The sequence below is a fragment of the Trachymyrmex cornetzi genome, unplaced genomic scaffold (genome assembly GCF_001594075.2).
Source record: "Trachymyrmex cornetzi isolate Tcor2-1 unplaced genomic scaffold, Tcor1.1 scaffold715, whole genome shotgun sequence".
NCBI lineage: Eukaryota > Metazoa > Arthropoda > Insecta > Hymenoptera > Formicidae > Trachymyrmex > Trachymyrmex cornetzi.
The window spans coordinates 47,012-69,685 of NW_017300043.1; the positions used below are offsets into that span (position 1 = coordinate 47,012).

General features: G+C 34.2%; 1 protein-coding gene across 1 annotated transcript in view; it reads left to right on the forward strand.

The window, feature by feature from the left end:
• The window catches only part of dachs (unconventional myosin-IXb-like dachs), a 47,863-nt gene that overhangs the window by 3,845 nt on the left and 21,344 nt on the right, over nucleotides 1-22,674 (forward strand). The window contains exons 2-3 of the mRNA XM_018517638.1: nucleotides 16,162-16,515; nucleotides 16,904-17,190. Coding sequence (XP_018373140.1) covers nucleotides 16,162-16,515; nucleotides 16,904-17,190 — 641 coding nt within the window. The remainder of the gene's footprint in view (nucleotides 1-16,161; nucleotides 16,516-16,903; nucleotides 17,191-22,674) is intronic.

The window sequence follows — 22,674 nt, forward strand, 5'->3', positions numbered from 1 at the left end:
ACCCTGTATATATTCATATAGATCGTACTGTGTTGCAATGTGCATTTGTTGTGTGCGTATTTATTAAAGATTTTATAAAGTAATCAAAGTAGTACAAAAAATGTGCTCAGTAATTAACTTAAAAAAACTAATTCTCTCTTACAATAACTTCTTATGCTTTTTAAAAATATAATCATTAAAATTGTTATCATGAGATATATCATACAAAGCATATTGGAAAACTCTTTATAGGATATTTTAAAATAAGAAAAGCATGGATCTGATTATGAATAAATATTATTATAAAAAAATTATTGTAAAAAATCAACAAATATATAAAAGCATATATTCGTTGCTTAATTAAATATAACTTGATAGAGAGAGAGAGAGAGAGAGAGAGCCCATCAACAAAGAAATTAAATGCGGATTGTATGTACGTTGCAGATATAGTTACAATTTATGTATATCCTAGATAGGACTTCTTGTTTTGATATTGCTCAAGATTGTTACGTTTATTGCCACTTGGTAAATTTACATTTGCAAAGTTCCACGGCGAACTAGCATCGAAAGAAATTACCATTTTATCAAGACTCGACACATGGATCTGACAGTCACTTATTTATCCCGTATAGCATCCTTTATTTATTCTGTGGAAACTGTTATTTTGAAAATTCTTTATATTTTCCGATAATCTTTGCTTGTCTTTTGCAGTGCTTGAAAATGTAACTTATATTGAAGCGTTTTTTATACATACAACTGCAATTGAATTTTTGCAAAAAATAATCTTTTTGAGTGATTGTTACCGTTGTACTATAAATTATTAAAAGTTATAATTTTTATTTTATCTGTAACAATTTTATTAAAATAGCAGATAAAATATTTTATTCTGAAATTTGTTTCATGTAGAATAATCTTTAATGTAGTGAAAAAAATAGACCAGATAAAATGAAATTTACTTTCGTAGTTAATTTAATTAAAGTTTTATCATGAAAATAGCGACGAACTATTGCGCAAATTTTCTGGGAAAAAGTATCCATCGACCAAATTTGTAAATGGATCACGCGTCAAGATAAGCCTCCACGTCTAATTACGAATTAAGTTTCGACATACGTGCGGGCATCGCCATTAATTTCACCGCAATTCGGTAATCTGCGCGCACAAGAGAGGAATGCAGAGTACCTGCCACGATTAATTCACCCCTTTCGTTATCTCTTTGCCAGTGCCAAAGCATAACGGTGTACTTAAAGTTACTTATTTTGTTTCTTTTTCTTTATTCTATCTCTATTCCTTTAAGATTTTCTAGCTCTCCCTTTCCAGTTTTTTTTTATCTCTATTATATTTTAGAATAATTTCTGTATATCTGTTTTAATTTTATAAATCTTTGCACACAGACATGTTATAAAATTTCTATATTAAATTTATTTATTTATTTCTTTTAATTTTATTAACTTTAGTTTCAATTTAATTTTACATAAACATTTATATTAAAATATAACACGTGATAATCTTCTTTATATTATAAAAATTTAAATAAAAAACATATTCCTAAAAACAGAAATATGATTTTGTATATAAATAAGAATTTAATCTCTCTCTCTCTCTCTCTCTCTCTCTCTCTCTCTCTCTTCGTTTAAATTTCATAAATTTTTGGATCATAAATAAAAATGTGTATTGAATTCTTAGAATAATATAACATAAATTATAATTCCCAAGACCTTATATAAAAAGTGTAAATCTGTCGTAATTAATAATTAAATTTGATAAGGTCAAACATGCAGGAAAATTAATATAATAATACAATAATAACTTATATAAATTACGGATATTATAATATATACGAATAGTTACAATTAAAATTTACATTATATACTTGCATATAACATACACATAATTTATATATAAAGACAACATAACCTTTTAACAGTAGTCTAGTTTTTTAAACACATGAAGCAATTTCTACAATTCATGAAAGATTCAAAGGAATGAAAGAAATAAATTTTTTTTAAATTACGAATTCCCAGAATTAAAAAGGATAAATTAATATTTGAAAGAATTAAAGTTAACAGTGATATGAGTCGATGAAACATTAGTTGAAAGAGTTAAGACGAATAGAGTGTAGGCGGTGCTGTGAAAAGGATAAGACTAAAAAGAACCTGTTTTCTTCTCGAAGGAACATTCAGCTTCCGAAGGTACCTGCGGAGTTTAATCCCCGCAGAGTAGGACCTGTCTGGTTACAAGGTGCTAGGAAAATCAGGAAAGTGAGGTTTTTGTTGCTTTTGCTGTTTCTGTTATTGTTTGCTATTATTTATTATTATTATTATTATTATTATTGTTATTTATAGTACACTGATATATATACGTGCATTGATTTTATTTTTTAAATTATTTAAATTATTTTTAAATATTTTATACTAAAAAAAAAGCAATATAAACAGGAATATATTAGCTTTTATTTATATATCTTTCATATTACCGTGTTTAATCCTTTCCACGAGTGTCCGTTATTTGTCTAAAACAATTTTTCTATTTCAACAACAAAAAACACCAAAACCAGGGCGAATGAAAGTCAGTGTAGTAATTAATATGCAATCTTAATTCTTCAAACCAAAAATAGATTCTTTATTTCAAAAATAGTAGGTACGTTTCACTTTGGAACCATATTCAGCAAAACAAATTCAAAATATCAATCCCTTCATGCCAAAGAAAAAATCACCATCAGATTAGCAGATTTGATGTTATAATCTATTCGAAACATTAAAATTATCTTATAAATATTTTTATTCAACAAGTTTCAAATTAACAATAAAACTGGTGACTCACCCCAAGCATAAAAGGAATTCGTCTCAACATTGGATCAACTAATTACCATTAATATTCACTAAAAAGTATCAAGTTAAAAAACGCATGTTGATCGCAGCTCGAACGGAACATGACTAATATACTTAATATAATCGGAAAGACATGTCAGGTCAAATAACGAAAATAAAAAGAAGCACGAAAATAAAAAAAAAAGATAATGTCGATACACAAAGAAAAATTTTTGTATAATCGAAAATATAAAACTATGTGATGTCTTTTACTAATTGTATGTAAGTATGATGTACACCTTTTGTATCTGAGTGTAAATTCAAATTATTTTGTTGCATTAATATATGAAGGCATTCAGATATTAAACATTATTCAGAAAACGCTCTTCATCTAAAATCGCGACATCCTCCCAATCGAAGTCATGATCAAATTCTATACGATGTTCTGTGATCACTGATTGGTTGTTACTATTCCGGTTAATATGAATGCGATGCTCAGCCAATCTAATTTTTAGTTTTCTTTTAGTCTGTCCGACGTAAGAGGCATAACAAGACTTACATGAAATTTTATAAACCACATTTTCTCTTTTTTCTCTTGGGAGAATGTCTTTATGTCCCTTGATCAAACTATTTAATTTATTTAAGCTAATAAAAGCTAATTTAGAATTAAAGGTTTTATTAATTCTTTTATATTCGTCTGAAATTTCTCACAAAAAAGAGACATAATAATAGGTATGACAGATAAGGTAGTTGGCCCATTAATCGTCAGGGTACCAGTAACCGTCATGTTTATATATTAAAGACATACTTTAATATTTTCTATTGATCGTGCAGTTTGTTGATATTTTTATTGGTTCCAACAAGGTATTTACAATGTTGTGTTACATTATGAAACTCGTAAGTATATGAATTCACTACAGATTAAATCGAATATATGCAGCAACCGAGTCGATGCGTGATTTTGACCAAATGCTTCATTGTGAGGTTAAGAGACACCATTTGATATCTTGTGTGATTTGGAATATTGGCAACTTGCATGAGGTAAATTGAACATCAAATTATATTTAAATCAAGATCGCAGTTTTACGTACACCATCACAAATTATTATTTCGTACAAATTTCATATTTTTTTTTACGTGTCGAGCACCGGTTCATCGAAGCACGTAATCGTTCGAGTAATCGCCACACCTGTCGATTACTGAGACTAAGTGACCCAAAAAAATTCTAGTAAATAAAATAATAATTTTATCCAAATAGAAAAATCAGAACCGTGATTGTTATTATCTAGAGATTTTACGGACCAGTAATCGTCATAGGCATAGTCGAATTAATAAATAAATATGCAAACGAATAAAGAATGTCGATCACTGGATCATTTCTATGTTGATAACTGGGTATGTCAGAGGTGGACACTACTCGAATAAAAACTAATTAAGTGTTCACAATTCTTTTCTGTTGAAACAGTTATTGAAAATTTATAATAATGATAGTCCTAAAACAATAGTCAAAATTATCTTTATTTCTTTATAAAAATTAATGAATTTTATTCACTTACAGCGGTTATTCGTAATTTGATCCAAAAAGTACTTTAAGTGGATTGCTATTCAAACGCATATTCTTAGTTTCTAATTTTTAATTATTATACTTTTATATATATATATATACTTTTTTACATATGTAATATAATAATAACTATAATACCACTTTGCTGTATGTACAACTTTGCTTCCGCCGTTTTCCTATAGATGGCTTTACTGGTAAGTGGTGGTCGAAATAAATAGATCATAGACGTCATACAATAAACTTGGGCATCTGTCAACATAACCCCATAAAAACATTAGTCGATTTGCGTCTGCATCATAAAGTTATTCTCGATTGAAAATATCAGTTTACTAGTTAAATTCTCGTCATTTGCGGGAGGTTTTAATTTTCTGCTTCAATATGAAGAAATCTGCGGCTCAGGCTCATCGAATGCTCTCAAATACGTATCATGAGGCCGCAATTAGAAAGAACGTGTCGTGAGTGGTTTTAACGCTTCAAGAACGGTGATTTGGACGGTTCGAAGGCTGCCATAGCGGTGGAAGAAAGAAGGTTTTCGAAGATGCAGAATTGGAGGCATTACATGATCAAGACTTGTGTCAAAATCAAGAAGAATTGGCACGATCATTGGGAGTGACTCAACAAGTCATTTCAAAACGCTTTAAAGTTATGGGAATGATTCAGAAGCAAGGAAATTTGGTGCCGTACGAGTTGAAGCCGAGAGATGTTGAACGGCGTTTGTTTGCTTGTGAACAGCTGCTTGAAAGGCAAAGACGGAAGGGATTTCTGCATCACATTGTGACTGGGGACGAAAAATGGGTTCATTACGATAACCCCAAGCGCAGAAAATCATGGGGAGTTCCCGGCCATGCTTCCACGTCGACGGCCAAACCGAATATTCACGGCTCCAAAGTCATGCTCTGTATTTGGTGGGACCAGTTCGTCGTGTATTATGAGCTGTTAAAACCGACTGAAACAATCACAGGCGATCGATATCGAACGCAATTGATGCGTTTGAGCCGAACATTGAAAGACAAACGGCCGCAATACAACGAGAGACACGATAAAGTGATTTTGCAGCATGACAATGCTCGACCTCATGTTGCGAACGTGGTCAAGACATACTTGGAAACGTTGAAATGGGAAATTCTACTTGATCAACCACCCGCCGTATTTTCCAGACGTTGCTCCCTCTGACTATCACTTGTTTCGATCAATGACACACGGCCTGGCAGACCAGCACTTCCGGTCTTTTGAAGAAGTAAAAAATTGGATCGATTCGTGGATCGCCTCAAAAGATGACCAGTTTTTTCGACGCAGGATTCGTACGCTGCCCGAAAGATGGGAGAAAGTAGTGGCGATCGACAATACTTTGAATCATAAATGTATAATCAGTTTTTTACAATAAAGGCTCGAATTTCGGAAAGAAAACGGTGGAAGCAAAGTTGTACATCTAATATATGTATAATGTTGAAGCTGGCGGTGGATCGTAATTAAAGGTGCTAACAAAGTACAGAGTAATAGTGCAAGCTTTATTCCAGTATGAAGTACAGCACGACAGTTTTAAGTGTGCACTATACAATAAACGAATACAGACTGACCAAAAAATAAATCAAGAGGAATACACGTTGGTAGAACACGGTTGCCAACCAAGAAGAACAAAAATACTTGCAACTAAAAAGTAAAGGCTGATCCGCATATTGCGGATAAATACAAAAGAAATCAATAATTAACAATTCCTCTCAATATGAGGATTACAATCTTTTAATGACATAGTCCCAACAAATCGAGACATCTCTTGAGCTTAGGCCCGCCTAATGCCTTCGTCAGTACATCAGTGGCCATGTCCTCGGTTGCAGCGTGGGAAATTGTCAGGTGTTCTGCATCCAGGATTTCTCGAACGAGATGTATCGAAAGGTATCGAATATCGATATGCTTTATCCGATTGTGGAACACTGGGTTCTCGGCCAGTTTTCTAGCGCCATTGTTATCGACGTAGACGTCTGCGTCAGCTAGATCGGTGAAACCCAGTTCGGTCATTAAACGTCTCAAGTAAACAGCTTCTTTAGCGGCTTCGCTGAGCGCCATATATTCGGCCTCGGTGGATGACAAGACCACGGTCTTTTGTTTAGACGTAGGTCCTGAGATTCTCAGAATATCGTGCACCCAGCCAGGATGAAGACGTATCCGGTGTAAGATCTTCTGTCGATTGGACACTTTGCCCAGTCGGCATCGGCATAACCTCTCAAGGGTTTTGATGTGCGTGTGAATGCAATTCCGACGTTGGCTGTTCCCTTGAGGTATCTGAGAACGCGCTTTGCTGCTGTCAAATGACTGTCGACGTAACACGTGCAAAATTGACTCAGGTAACTAGTAGCGTAAGTTATGTCTGGTCTGGTACAAACAGCCAGGTACATTAAAGTACCCATCAGTTCTTTGTAAGGAGAAGCCTCTTTCTCATTGTTCTGTAAATCAATCTCTCGATCTAGCTTGATTCCGGGCTCCAGTGGCTTAGTGACCGGCTTTGAATCAGTCATGCCGAAACGATGAAGTATGTCCCTGATGTAACCGCTTTGGCGCATTGTAATCTGGTTCTCGTCCATCAAAAACCCGATTCCTAGGAAGTACTTAACAGCTCCAAGGTCTTTCATCTCAAATTTTTTGGACAGATGTTCCTTCAGGACAACCATGTCTCCGTGATTTCGTGAGGCGATAATTATGTCGTCTCTACATAGACAACGACCAGCAAGGCGTCTTCCCCTCGTCCAGAATAGAATAGGCACGGATCTGCTGAAGAACTCTTCAATCCGTACTTGGTCAACTCTTCCTTGCATTTCAGATACCAGCGACGTCCGGCTTGGCGAAGACTGTAGAGAGTCTTTCTTAACAGGCAAATCTTGTTTCCTGACGTTATCTTCGACAACATCTTTGTGGCCTTCCTTCTGACTTCACTGTTCTTGGTTTCTGTGTCTATAATTCGCTCCAGGATCTTGCTTGTTAGTTGCGGAATCTCCATGAAGACTTGTTCTTCGAGTTCTCCGTTGAGATACGCTGTGGTAATGTCGTAATGACTCGTGATCATCCCGTGTTCGGCGGTTAAAGCTGCTACGATTCGAATTGTACTCAGACGTGCAACGGGTGCAAACGTTTCGTGGAAGTTGATTTCGGGTTGCTAGGAGAAGCCTCTCGTGACGATACGCGCCTTTCTCCTCTCTAAGGCCTCGTTACTGTCATACTTATTTCTTAGGACTATGCGACTGCTGATGACGTCACGGTTCTCGAGGCGCTCCACTAGTTTCAAAGTGTCGTTTTTGATAATGGATTTTAACTCCACGGCCATCACGTGGTACCAATCTTCCGCTTCGGACCCGTGAACGGCTTTCTGTAGTGGTATTTCGGCAAGATAGGCAAGTTGCATTTGTTCTTTGCGAAAAGATCCTGAGGGGTAATACAACTTCCTGGATCTTCCTCTCAAACCGGTTGGTATCTTCCTCGGTCTTCCTCTGCCTCTTGTTGATTCGCTTCCGTGAGGTGTCTCATGAATTGCACTTTCACTGTCGTTATCCCGGTCCAATAGATCTTTCCGATTTTCGCTTATAGCATCATCCGCTTCATCAATTTGTCGGTCTGATTAGCGATTGAATTCTTATCATTTGGCTTTACGGGAAGCTCAACTTCGTCTTGATCTATTTCGTCAGTTTCTTCCGGGAGGGACTCTACTGTTTCGCTATCGAGATTTCTGTGACCTTCCATGAACCTAACATCTCGAGCGATGTCGACTCTTCGTTCTTTTGGCAGCCATACTCTGTAAGCTTTGGACTCGTCGGAGTAACCGATGAATGTTCCTACGGTTGAATGTGGTTCAAATTTCTCCTTGCCAGGTAAGCGATTTAGTGTATACACTTTACATCCGAAATCCTTAAAGTGGCTTACATCCGGTATGCGTCCGTTCCATAGCTCGAACGCGGTTTTCCATTTAGACTGCTTGATGGACATCTGTTGCGGATATAATTTGCAGTGTTTACTGCTTCGGCCCAGAATGTTCGAGGCAATTCAGCTTGCATTAGCAAACACCGTGAGGATTCCACTAGGGTGCGATTGCGTTTTTCGGCAACGCCGTTTTGTTCTGGTGTATGGGTTACCGTCAATCGGCGGCTAATTCCGTGTAACTTCAAAAATTCATCAAACACTTTGTTCCGATACTCCTTTCCGTTGTCCAATTGCAGATACTTAATTTTTCTTCCGGTAATTGCCTCGGCTCTGTTCTTGAAATCCTTAAAGGCGTTTAGAACTTCATCCTTGCTCTTCAAGAATTTAGTTTCACACCATCTGGAATAATCGTCTGTGAAGGTGACAAAATATCTCGCACCTCCATTAGATTTGACGCTCATGGGGCCGCACAAGTCAGAATGAATTACCTCGAGTAACTCCGTTTTCCTCTGCGATGATTTCGGGAAGGGAGCTCTGGCTATCTTTCCTCGTATGCAGATTTCGCAGTCAATGCTTTCTGTCGGAGCTTTAAATTTCATACCGCTTACGGTTCCGTTATTGTGACACTCCGTGAGGTTTCGGAAGTTGAGATGTCACATTCTGCGATGCCATTTCATCGCAGACTCGTTGCGCGATACTGTCTCCGCGTTTGCGCTGTATTTGCCTTCCTCCTCACGTAGGTAGTATAGGTCGTCGATTCTATCTGCCTGCAAAATAACGTTATTTAACTTGTCGATGACGACGGCAGAGTTTTTATCGAATGTCACTTGGAAACCCTTGTCCGTAATTTTAGCGACTGATAACAAATTTGTCTGTATATAAGTCGGGGACGTGTAGAGTGTCGTGTATGCTGACTCGTCGATCTTTTTCGTGAACTCGCGTATTTACTATAACTGTCCCTCTAGCCTTAATTTCCGTCGTGACGTTACTGGCGAGGTTTAGTTTTCCGACGTTTTTGTCCGCGATCTCGACGAATCTCGATGCGTCTCTACACAAATGTATCGTGCATCCGCTGTCGATGCATCATTTATCGCGAAGTTTCGCGCCGCATGATTCTAAGTTCGCGTTGGTGAAGTTAAGAGCCGTGGTCGCGTACAAACTTGACTCGTCCTCTTTGATGACACTGTCACTTGCTCTTGTATTTTCGCTGCAATCGACCGCTTTGTGACCGACTTTTCAGCAACGATGACACTTGTACTTGAATGTCGCGTTCTTGTCCCCATTCTTTGTTTTCGGTTCATTTCCGGATTTCTATCCGTCCTTGGTTTTACCGTACTTGCGCTTAGGAAACTGTCTTTTCGCCAACATGGCTCCCGTCGCAGCAATACGCGTTTCGTTCTTTCGAGCATCGCTTTCCTCGATTATTTTGATTTTTAGTACCTCGGGGGTCGGAAGAGTGTCGTGTGTGGGGTGATCCCGATTGACCACGGCTCAATTGGACACCACCAATCACAGCGACCGGTGCTTAGGAGCTTTGTAGTCTCAAGCACTGTGAGTGGCTCGTGTCCAATTGAACCGTGTCCAACTGGGTGCCACCCGCGTGATTCGATTGCACATCGGAAGTTTTCGAAACTAATTGGCAGACTGTATAGCAGCATTACCGACAATAGATTACGGTTAATGTCTATTTCCATCTCACTCAACTTATCGACGGTGTCGAAAAATGTCCTGAGATGTTCGTGCACGTTGTCATTTTCGTCCATTCTCTGTAAGGTTAAGCGTTTTAGTAAGGTGGCCTTTCTTGTAAGGATCCTTTCGATTGGTAGATCTCTTGTAGCTTACACCATACGCTTCTGGCCGTACTGCATCCCTTGATCTGTTTGAGCTCGGAAGGTGAAATGGATAAGGATCAAGTCCGATTTGGCCTTCTGATCCTCGATCTCCCATTCTCTCGCTCTTGCAATAGATTCGGCGTTTCTGGCAATTATTTTGGGTTTTACCCTTATACCGTTTACATACCCTAACGCGTCGTTTTTGACTAGTAAGGCTTCCATTTGTATTTTTCAGGTGTCAAAGTTGTCCTTGTTCAAAGGTTCGATTCTTACTGTGTCGGTCGACGCCATTGTGATAGCTTCCTACTTCTATGATTTCCTTTTATTTCGCACACTTTTAGAGTATATTCCGAATCCTGGGCCCATAACCTGTTGAAGCTGGCGGTGGATCGTAATTAAAGGTGCTAACAAAGTATAGAGTAATAGTGCAGGCTTTATTCCAGTACGAAGTACAGCACGACAGTTTTAGGTTTGCACTAGACAATAAACGAATACAGACTGACCAAAAAATAAATCAAGAGGAATACACGTTGGTAGAACATGGTTGCCAACCATGAAGAACAAAAATACTTGCAACTAAAAAGTAAAGGCAAATCCGCATATTGCTGATAAATACAAAAGAAATCAATAATTAACATATAATTACAAAATATTTATATAATTATAATATATATATTAATATATATATTAATGTATATATATTAACTCTCTCTTGTGTATCTGAATCATTCCATCATTCACGTATGGCGATTAGTGGGGCGATTATTTGGCATATCCGTGACGATTATTGGGCAAATCATTATGGCGGCATGACGATAACTCGTACATTTGTGCTTTCTAACCTTTACGAAGGATTTTCTCAATAACGACAGGTATAAGAATTTTAGATTCACATTTTTATTCGTAACAAAAAAATGATTTAAAATAACTTAAAATCACAATCATTCACTTCTCAATCTATAAATTTGTAAAGTCAAGCGTTTTGGTTAATGTGACGATTAGTGGGCCAACTATCTTAGAGCATTTTTATTATCGGATCCGAAGTATCACCAAAAAAATTTGTAACATATTGTTAGTACATTATTAAGAAATGATTATCCTATAGACTTAATTTTTAATACTATTAATACACGTTTAAAAATTCTCTTTCATAAAGGTACGATACAACAGAAAGAATCAAGTGAAGAAATCAAGAGGGATTGTACTTCTTGGTTTGTATTACCTTATGTTCCAAAAATTTCAGATGAGTTTAAAAGAATTAGTAAATCCTTTAATACTAAATTAGCTTTTATTAGCTTAAATAAATTAAATAGTTTGATCAAGGGACATAAAGACATTCTCCCAAGAGAAAAAAGAGAAAATGTGGTTTATAAAATTTCATGTAAGTCTTGTTATGCCTCTTACGTCGGACAGACTAAAAGAAAACTAAAAATTAGATTGGCTGAGCATCGCATTCATATTAACCGGAATAGTAACAACCAATCAGTGATCACAGAACATCGTATTGAATTTGATCATGACTTCGATTGGGAGGATGTCGCGATTTTAGATGAAGAGCGTTTTCTGAATAATGTTTAATATCTGAATGAGTTCATATATTAATGCAACAAAATAATTTGAATTTACACTCAGATACAAAAGGTGTACATCATACTTACATACAATTAGTAAAAGACATCACATAGTTTTATATTTTCGATTATACAAAAATTTTTCTTTGTGTATCGACATTATCTTTTTCTTTTTAGTTTCGTGATTTGACCTGACATGTCTTTCCGATTATATTAAGTGTATTAGTCATGTTCCGTTCGAGCTGCGATCACATGCGTTTTTTAACTTGTTACTTTTTAGTGAATATTAATGGTAATTAGTTGATTCAATGTTGAGACGAATTCCTTCTATGTCTTGGGGTGAGTCACCAGTTTTATTGTTAATTTGAAACTTGTTGAATAGAAATATTTATAAGATAATTTTTATGTTTCGAATAGATTATAACATCAAATCTGCTAATCTGATGGTGATGTTTTCTTTGACATGAAGGGATTGATATTTTAAATTTGTTTTGCTGAATATGGTTCCAAAGTGAAAACTGAAACGTACTATTTTTGGAATAAAGAATCTATTTTTGGATTGAAGAATTAAGATTGCATATTAATTACCACGCTGACTCTCATTCGCCATGGTTTTGGAGTTTTTTGTTGTTGAATTTGGTTAAGTCCGTAAGAAGATTACATTATTATTGTTTAGAATTTTCTATTTGTTTATTATATTACAGCATGTAGCCTTGTGTCTATAATGTATTTCCTTTAAATAAAAATAAAAGCTTAATAATAACTCTCAAATTTTTAAAGAACATTAACAATTCAAGGCAAATGAGAGTAAGGCGCGGTAATTGGAGCGCAGCTACAATTATAAAAACTTGTGACAATTTCTTACACATAGATATATTTAAGAAATTATGTTAAAATTCCGAACGTTTCGGCCAACATTTGGGACGAGATCATCAGCGAAATATAGAAGTTTAGACACGTGGAGATTTCCTTGCAAATTCACAAAACAGATCGAGTGACTGCTCAGATGTAAATTCAAATCCCTTCAATTTGGTTCCATGCCAAAGATAAATTGAAAAAATACAATTTCTAAGAGGGATTGCACGTTATTAATTGCATTAGTTTTTCTAAAATAAAATAAAACACTCACCTACAGGCAAGAATACAAGAAGAACACAAAAGATATCACAATAACTTACATATCCGAACATAAATGTTTAATTAGAATAAGATGTTATTGTTATGAAAGTCAGAATTGTCATGAAGTAACATACACTGATGTACATGTCGCACATCACATAAACAAGCCAGAGGGGGAAACTAAAATCGAACTAACATGTGAATGGAAATCCGTATTGAAAACATGTTATAATGATAAATATGTGAATAAACCGCATTACAGTTTGTTAAAAATCTCAGTATACGCATGATTTAGACAAGTATCAGATTGCAAATTTAAACTATTTTTTTGTAATTTTATGAAAATCATTTCCAAAATCAAACGTTTATTCAAATATCTTTCTGTGTCCAAAATCCTCACAGTCAATCAATCTAATTCATGATTGTGATGCAATCTATGCTCTGTAATAACTGATTGTGAGGTAGTGTTTCTGTTAATATGATTTTTGTGTTCAGAAATCCTAGTTTGTAATTTTCTACCCGTTTGTCCAACACAGTAGGTTGCATCACAATCTTTGCAAGAAATCTGATATATTACATCTCTTTTTGAATTGTTCGGGAGCATATCTTTATGAACCTTGACGTATTTATCTAATTTGTTGAGACTGTAAAAAGATAATCTAACATTCAAGTCCTTCATAATATTCCTAAATTTATCCGATACTAACGGAATGTAAGGTAACGTAATCCAAGGTTTGTTTTCTTTCATTGTATTATTAGAAATCTCATTATTCTGTTTAGCAGTTTGTTTATAAAAAAATGACTTTAAACGTAAATTGATTGTCTTAAAAATAAAATTTAACGGATATAATCATTGTTTAATAATGTCTCAACAATAAAAAGAATATTCTTCTGATGAAATCTTGGTTGCGACAAGAAAAAGACTCGATCAACCATTCCAAATACCACATCTCTCTTCTGTGACAACGAATGCGAAGACAAATAGTTTAGATATTTTCCTGAAAATATTGGTTTATGAAACCAATCAAATTTCAGACAATCATTATTAATATTGATATTAATATCCAAAAAATTTAACGACTTGCGTCCAATCTCAATGGTAAACTGCATGGAGAGAGTCTCCGATGGAATAAATTAAAAATATTCAAGATCTCATCAATCGCATCCTTTAAATCAATTTGTTCCACATGGTTCAACATTAGTGAGTATCATTATAATTGACGAAGGCTCTAGATACTGAAATGATCACATTCAATCGGCTTTCTCGCAAGAACAGAGTATAAATAAAGTACGCACGCATTAAACATCTTACTTTGCGATTCCAGAAAACCGGTTATGTAACTAATCTCGTATCCGGAAGTTAGTATAGAACAACGAGACCAGTTCCTGGTGTGAACTGAGCACAGAGTATTGTGTGTCATCCGGCCGAGGGAACTTAGTATCTGTCCGAAAAAAAACGCGTGCTAAAAGAGCATTCCAAAGAAATACTTTTAATCGCACTGTCAGGATCAATCGTATCGTAGATTGCGATGTTGAGGTAGAAACGATTTTAAATCTTCGACTAGTTAGTTGATTAGCTGATCTATATTATCTATAAACATCGTTTATATGTAAAGAAAGAAATCAAATTCACTTTTATTTGCAATAAGTAATCAATTATTTTAAAATAAAAAGATCTTTAAATATCGATATTGCAGTTAATTAAAGATTTTTTTTATTGAGTGGAGTGTAAAATAGAATTTAATAAAACTGGGAATTGAATATGATATTTAATTATATAATTCAAATTAGTTTAATTTTGTTATAAAAGGCAGGAAAAATTCATATATATACATATATTAGAACATAAATCTTTCCTCTATCACATTTCTAGATAAAAAAAATAAATTTAAGCTATTAGAGAGGACCAGCTATCATTTTATACAATGGTCAATTGATGCTTAATTAATATGATTTTCTATATTAATAAACAAAATAGATAGTGTAAATTATTATTGTTATTAAAGTATACATTATATACATTAAATATGCATTTCTGTATATTATATATTGCATTCACGTAACAATAAGTTTCTAGATTCATTAATTACACCGTTAGCTTGTGGAGATTGTTGAAACTAGTTCGTGACTCTATAAATAATTCCATTTCACTGTTTATGGCTTTATGAATAATTCCATTTTACTGTTTATGACTATAAATTATTTTATTTCTCTCCAATGCAGATGATTTAAAATAATATTAACGACATTTTTATATATATTTTACAATATGTATGATTTCATAAAAATAAACCAAAGTTTGTTTAATTTACAATATATATACACGATAAAAGCAAAAAGTATGATAAAAAGTCGGACGTGCTAAATATCTCAAAAATAAAATATTTAAGTAAAATTTATCAACCTGATAGTGACTTTGAGAGTTCCTTTAGCGCTCAAACAGAGATTACCACTTAATACATTTGATGAAAAAAAATTCTACTTTCATATAAAATATTTTTTCTCAAAAGTCTTGTTTTCTAATTTAGTCTGTTTGATACTTTTTGTTCATCGATGTTCGTACATAATAATTAATTTGTATGTATTTAACTTGCACATTTAAAAAAATTTTCTATTTTTCCATATGAAGTTGAAATATCTTCGAAAATATTGAAATAATACCTTGGCAAGCTCATATTTAACGACCGAAACACACTGGTCAGACGCATGGTACGTGACTACACAATCGAGTGTAACAGTGCTCAGCCTCCCTTAGGTGATGGAGAGAAATCTTGGAGTTCAGCCTCCGACAGCACAGCCTCCTCCATTTCAACTTATCCGCTATTGTATCTTAGATTAACGGTACCCAAAGAGCCGTGCACGACTTGAGAGAACGTGCACAAGCGGATAAAAACGATAATAAGAAATGAAGTTAGGAACGAGAACATTTTTTGGAACGAGATCAAAAAAATATATTACAAGTAAAGAATATCCTATGATTTTTACACATATATTGATTTTGTAATTATTAGAAAATTCTTTCCTTTTGATTACTGAAATTCATAAAAATGCTTCTAAAATATATTAAATAACATCATTAATTAAAATATTGTAAATCAAATGAGTAGAAGTGTTCTATTAAATTCTAACATTTCTAACAAAATATAAATTATTAAAAGAAAATATCACAGTCATGTTTCCATAATTGCAAAAATTTCTAGATATGTAAAATGAAAAGCACTTTATTACAATATACTTATTTTTATAATTTTATATTACATTCTTATTATGAAGAGAAAGAGAGAGAGAGAGAGAGAGAGAGAGAACTTTAAAGTACTATCGCATTCAATTCACTATATTGGTATTATCGTATCTTAACGAAGCTTCCTGTTTGGTTCTTGAAGATGCTTCCTCATCGAATGAAGCGGTGCACCTACAGCAGCGTTTGCGGAGCCTCAGCACGGAACTGGTGACCCTGAGGAACCGGCTGCACGTAAGCCAACCGGCGAACGCATCAGGGCCGACAGGCGGTACCTCTGGACCCCTATCGAAGAGCCCGGAAAAAGGTGGACCGACTTCACCTGCACCCGCAGTACCCCCAAGAACCACCCTACCGCCCAGTGGCACAGTATCTCATGGAATCGGTCATCCTGCGAGTCACACATTGACAGCTTCCGTAATTGTTCATCCGCATGTCAATCATGCTAGTGCAAACACGCTCAACCATAACTCAACCGCAACAAATAACTTAATATCTGGTTAGTACATGGACAATGGACATCTGTTCCATTACTATAATCCTGATTAAGATTTTATGGATAATCTTTTATAGATCTTTATTAGATGAAAATGTTAATTACTTTATAGAATCTCAATTCCATCATAATTTTAAGAATAAAAAAATATCAACTAATTATATATATAATTGTGGTATTAAAAATATGCTATTACTCTATTTTGCTATATTAAAAAAATGGTTTACCATCTTCTTAAATATTAAACAAATAAACATTTCTGCAGAGTAATAAAAAATAAGACACTCTATTGTAATTAATAATAATTAATATTATTAATGGTATTATTATCGTAATTGAGAGAAAATTAATAAAAATTTTTTTTAATTTTTTGATGTAAATTTTCTTTCAGATCTAGATCCTTCGAAACGTCACAATGGAGTACCCGATGATGGGATAGTATCCTGTGTAACAGCATTAGGATGTCTTCGATCGCCACCGATCTCTAGCATCATTGCCGATGTAAAAAACGCAAAAAGTAATCAAAATCAGCATCGATGTCTTCCAAAAGCCACTGCGTCTTCGCCCGGCCCTGCGACTTCCACGGCCTTCGATGACCTCATTCATCTATCTGGACCTCTCACAGAAGATGCAGTACTTAAATGTCTTCAAGCTCGCTTCTGCGCCAAGCAGTATCACGTAAGATCAATGTTTTTGTTAAAAGTACATAAGTAAAAATAGATAGCTTAACGTTTGTAAAACTTTCAAAAACTTGGGCATCTCTAAATCCTTCATGGAGAAAAAAAAGAAGAAAGATAAATGAAAATACATGAATTTCTCTTAATAAAATATGATTGTTAAATGAATTGTAGTTAAATAAATAATTAAACAGATTAAGAATAAATTAGGTATACTTTCCTACATGTCAGTTGTATTTTTAAATAATCTATTTTTAAGTAAGATAAGTTTGCTTTGGAAAATATAAGATTGATTAATCTTATACAAAAATATGACAATGCACAAGATTTTTTTTTTTAGATTTCTATGCACATTAAATATTTAGGATCAAGTTTATAATTTATATAAAATTTTTATGTTATATATAAATATTTTGGTAATATAAAAGTTACGTTCAATGCATTAAGCAGACATTTAATTTTAAATGTAACGAACATGTAAGAACGATAAATGACCATGGATCAAAAGAGTTTTTCCTGCAATTTTAGACTCTAAATGTTCAAGGGGGGATTCCAAAATCCAATCGTTCATGAATCGTATATATACACACACACACACATGTGCGTACACATACGAATGACTGTGCCAGAGCGGAATGCAAAGAGGCGGTCTCGAATCATATTCGTAAGTACCTGAAGTGTTGTGTTGGTATTGGTGCTCGCAATAACACAACACAAGCGTGGCTGATATGTACTGCCATTAAGAACTCACCCTGTCTCTCGACTGGTTCGTGCATGCCACCCTGCCACAAGAAACCCACGCACAGGTGGTACGCACGCTCACATTCCGATGTGATTGGCCAGACCAACTTTAATTTTATATTTTCCTCAAACTATATGATTGATTATATGATTGAATTATATGATTAATTATATAATCGGGTTTTTCATCAACCACGATCTTTTTTAACGATAATTGTTGCTTGAATTACTTTAGATATGTTTTTAATTTTAAAACTTAACCTTTATGTTAATATCTAAAAAAGATGTATGTATGAATACATATGATTTAGTAAAATTTACTAATTAATGAACATAAATTTTATCTTAAAGTTATTAATTTATTAATTGAAATTTAGTTAAAACATTAATTATTCGATTAGTTGTAAATAAAATTTGGCGTTTACCACAATATCTTATCTCGTATGTCGTTCATCATGATGGACAATTCTTCGTACAGCAGGCTATCGACTTTTTATACGAAGGGTTCGGTTTTTTGAGGCTATTCCTCGTTTAGGCGTTTTATTGACAAACTCTTGATTTCTCCCTGATCTAAGTTTTCCAGGCAAGTGAAGGCTTTTTTCTCGTCGATTGCGGTTGGTTGGATACCTTATTCAATTGCAAAAAGCAAGTTGATTATATACTTACATAAATTCACTATGCAATTTGCCAGACTTAAACTTTGACATCAAAAAGAAAGCTTAAAAAATTTCGTCATCCATATACAGTCTATCAAGTAAGAGCGTGGTCGACTTTATCGATAGGTAATAAAAGATATCGCTCTAATTCCTTCGTGAGCTGATGGAGGGAAGCTTTGTCTTTGATGCATTGTCAAGAAAGATTCAGTTGTCGTTGATTTTTTGGATTCTGCAGGAGGACAACGATCCTAAACACCGCAGCAAGCTCTGTACCGAGTGGAAGAAGCAATCTGGCATCGTTACATTGGATTGGCCGTCGCAGTCGCCCGATGCAAACCCAATCGAAAATGTGTGGGCATATATTAAGCAGAAGCTTCGTGGAAAACGCACACACACTTTGGAGCAGTTATCTTGCGAAAGTCGGATGTGAAGATCCTTGCCGCTAGAATACGCCGTCAAATTAGTCGAAAGCATGCCTCGGAGATGCAAGGCAATTATCGACGCCGGTGGTGACTGGACACATTAATAACATAATTGCATCATTGTTCGTATTGAGTACAATGCATATACAAATATAAAAATTTCATTTAATAAATTTTTTCATACATTTACCCGACCACGCTCTTACTTGATAGACTGTAACACAGAAATTTTCCTTTAGTTAAGGGGATAAAGCAAGCTTGTTCCAGAAAGACCGATATAGAGAAAGGAATTTTTTCTTTAATCACAACTACAAAATCATTTGTTAAAAGCAATCCACAAATACTTTTTACAAGGGCAGATAAGGGTAATGTGGTGGTGGCACTTAACAAGATGGAATACGTACAAAAAATGAAAATGTTACTATCTAATATTGAGACTTATAAGACATTGACGCACAACCCCGTTAACAAATTGTTAACACAACTTAAGACGTTATTAAGGAGATGGAAACAGCGGTTTCGTTGAGAATTCTGTTTATAACAAATTAAACTCTTCTAACCCTGTTATTCCTCTTGCATATGGTCTTCCGAAAATACACAAAGTAGGATATCCACTTCGTATTATAATTTCTTCGGTGGGGAGTCCTCTCCATAATCTAGCCTCCTTTTCGAATGAAATATTACATAAAAGTATACCAGCAGCTAACAGTTTTATCAAAAATAGTTTTCATTTGACTAAACACATTTCTAACTTGACTATCTCTGACAACGAAGTTCTTTTATCTCTTGACATGGTCTCATTATTCACAAATATACCTATTGACTTGGTATTTGAAGGCATAGAGAGGAGACAGCATTTCATTGAAAGAAACACGAGCATTCCTAAAAGTGAAGTTTTTAAAGCCTTAGAATTAATTTTTAATTCAATATTTTTTAGTTTTAATGACAAATTTTATAAACAGACCTTTGGTGTACCGATGGGTTCGCCATTGTCACCCATTGTAACGGATATTGTTACGCAAGATCTTGAAACGAAAGCTTTACAGGGTCTTTCAACTTTACCATCTTTTTATGTGAGGTATGTTGATGACATTGCGTTAGCATATGATGCGTTACACATTGATACACTGGTAATACTTTTAATTCTTTCCATATCAGGTTAAAATTTACAATTGAAATATGTGGAGACAAGTTAAATTTTCTCGATGTCAGCTTAATAAAAAAGAGAGATTCTCTTATTCATAATTGGTACCATAAACTTTTCTTCTTCTGATCGTTATTTAAATTATTTTTCTAGACACCCTTTATGCCACAAAGTGGGTACAATCGTTGGTTTAATTGATAGAGTTCTTTCTTTGTCCCATCCTATTTACCATCAAGAGAATTTCGAATTAATAATTAAAATTTTTCTTTAAACAATGGATACCCATTAAAACTCATATTCTCAAAAATAAAAAATAGGTTGTCAAAAAAATTTAAACAATGGAATGACCGCTGTAACACATCTAAAGACAAGACAACGGATAATAATGAAGATAAAATCAATCACAGATTTTTTACAAACCTCTTTATACCATTTTCATCGGAATAGATAAAAAAATGTTTTTAAAAAGACTCCTTATAGTACGAACGGCATATAGGGGGATTAACAATTTTAGGGGGTTCATCAGAGGTCATAAAGATGTTCGTCCCAAACTATCTCATACAGACGTTGTCTGACGACAAATTGATTGTCGAAATTGTGAAGCATCATATGTGAGCCAAACAGGTAGATGTTTGAAGACACGCGTAAATGAACATAGAAATCACATAAATTGGAACACTACACAATATTCCGTAATAACAGAACATAGAATCAGCATGAATTTGATTGGGAAAATGTCAAGATATTAGATGAGGAAAGGGTGCTCAATAAAAGATTGATTTCGGAAATGATTCATATAAAGCAACAGAAACAGAGTTTGAATTTACAGAATGATACGTATACTTTAGACCCACTATATTTAGACCTACTATATTTGAATTTGTTTGCGGAATCGTGACGTTGTTTCCCCTCTTTGTTTTTATTTTTATTTTTATTGTCATTTCAATAACTACGTGACTTTATTATTTTGATTCTCATTTCATCTCTGACTGTCGACACTACAAGACCTTTACGTCGAGTCGTAAGAAACGCTTACATGTAAGTTAATAAAATTAAAATTCAGATTAATTATTTTAATAATTCTCTAATTGTTCGTTATCTTTTGGTTTTTTTTTTTGAATGACTACATAGTAAATCTGACAATTTGATGAGCAATATGATTCTACTTTTGACACAATGTACTTGGCTCCGTTTTTATTTTTTATATAAGTTTTTATATTATTATAGTGTATAAGTTAATATTTTAATTTTAGACGCAATATATTTTACTCTATTTTGATTTATGTAAGTTATTATTTTATTATTTTATAAGTTAATATTTTTTATAATCACTTTGCTTCTCTCTAAATCTGAATCAGTGGATAATCACTGATATCAATGCCAAGTATACCACTATTCACTAATCACCCAGTAACGTATCTGGCACTGGATAATCAGTAAAATTCAATTTAAAGAAAAAGAAGGTTTGAGTATTATATATCCTAAAATACTGATATTTATATGTTAATTTCAATCTTCTAATACTATATTCATTAAATTTTTATGCACTAAAATAAGATTAATTAGATCATATAATAAAAAGGTTAGGAATTTCAAACTTCACTCACTGATTACCAGTGGCATACTTGGTACCAAAGACATAGAGAATGGACCGCGCGATCCGTATCTACCATAAGTAATATATCAAATGTGGTCGACAATAATGAGAGAGAGGGACCGTGGGAGATGGGCAATCTCCCTCTCATTCTCTCTCCCATTACACCATTGAATGGAAAGAAATAGAAATGGCCGTCTGCCACGACCCCTCTCTCTCATCCCTATCGACCATTTTAACACACGAATCGCGCAGTCCATTTTCTATGTCTTTGCTTGGCACTGATATCAATGATAATCCACTGGTTCAGATTTAGAGAGTATAGAGGAAGGTTACCGATACCGACATATCACTTTGTTTTTAGACAATATTTCTTAAACAAAAGGTAAAAATACAACTTTAAAAACATAAATACAAAGTAAAAAGTGTCTTCTATCAGATAGTATAAGCAATTTTTATAATACTGTTAGCAATTTTGCAATAATTAAGTTTTTCGTAAGTTATGCAAAAATGAGCGTCTGACAAAATGGGCTTCAAAACTGAGTACTACAGTAGGCAGTAATGCTACGTATTCCTATTCTTTTTCTTTTACAGGAATTATCTGTATAAAGTACCTACCCAGATAGCACACGAAGTACAACGGATATCCGTTATTGATCCAGAATGTACATAAAACATACTGGACATAATATAAATATACATGAATGTATATACATACAAAGGACATACTATAAACATCGATAGTACATCCATATATCGATGTAAATATACATCCATCGGCGGACATTGTATGTATGTCGTATGTACATACGTCCATGGATGTAAATATACATTCATCGGCGGACATTGTATGTATGTCGTACGTACATACGTCCATGTACATCCGTGAATGCGCTTTCCATGTATGTCCGCTGAACATACCTTCATG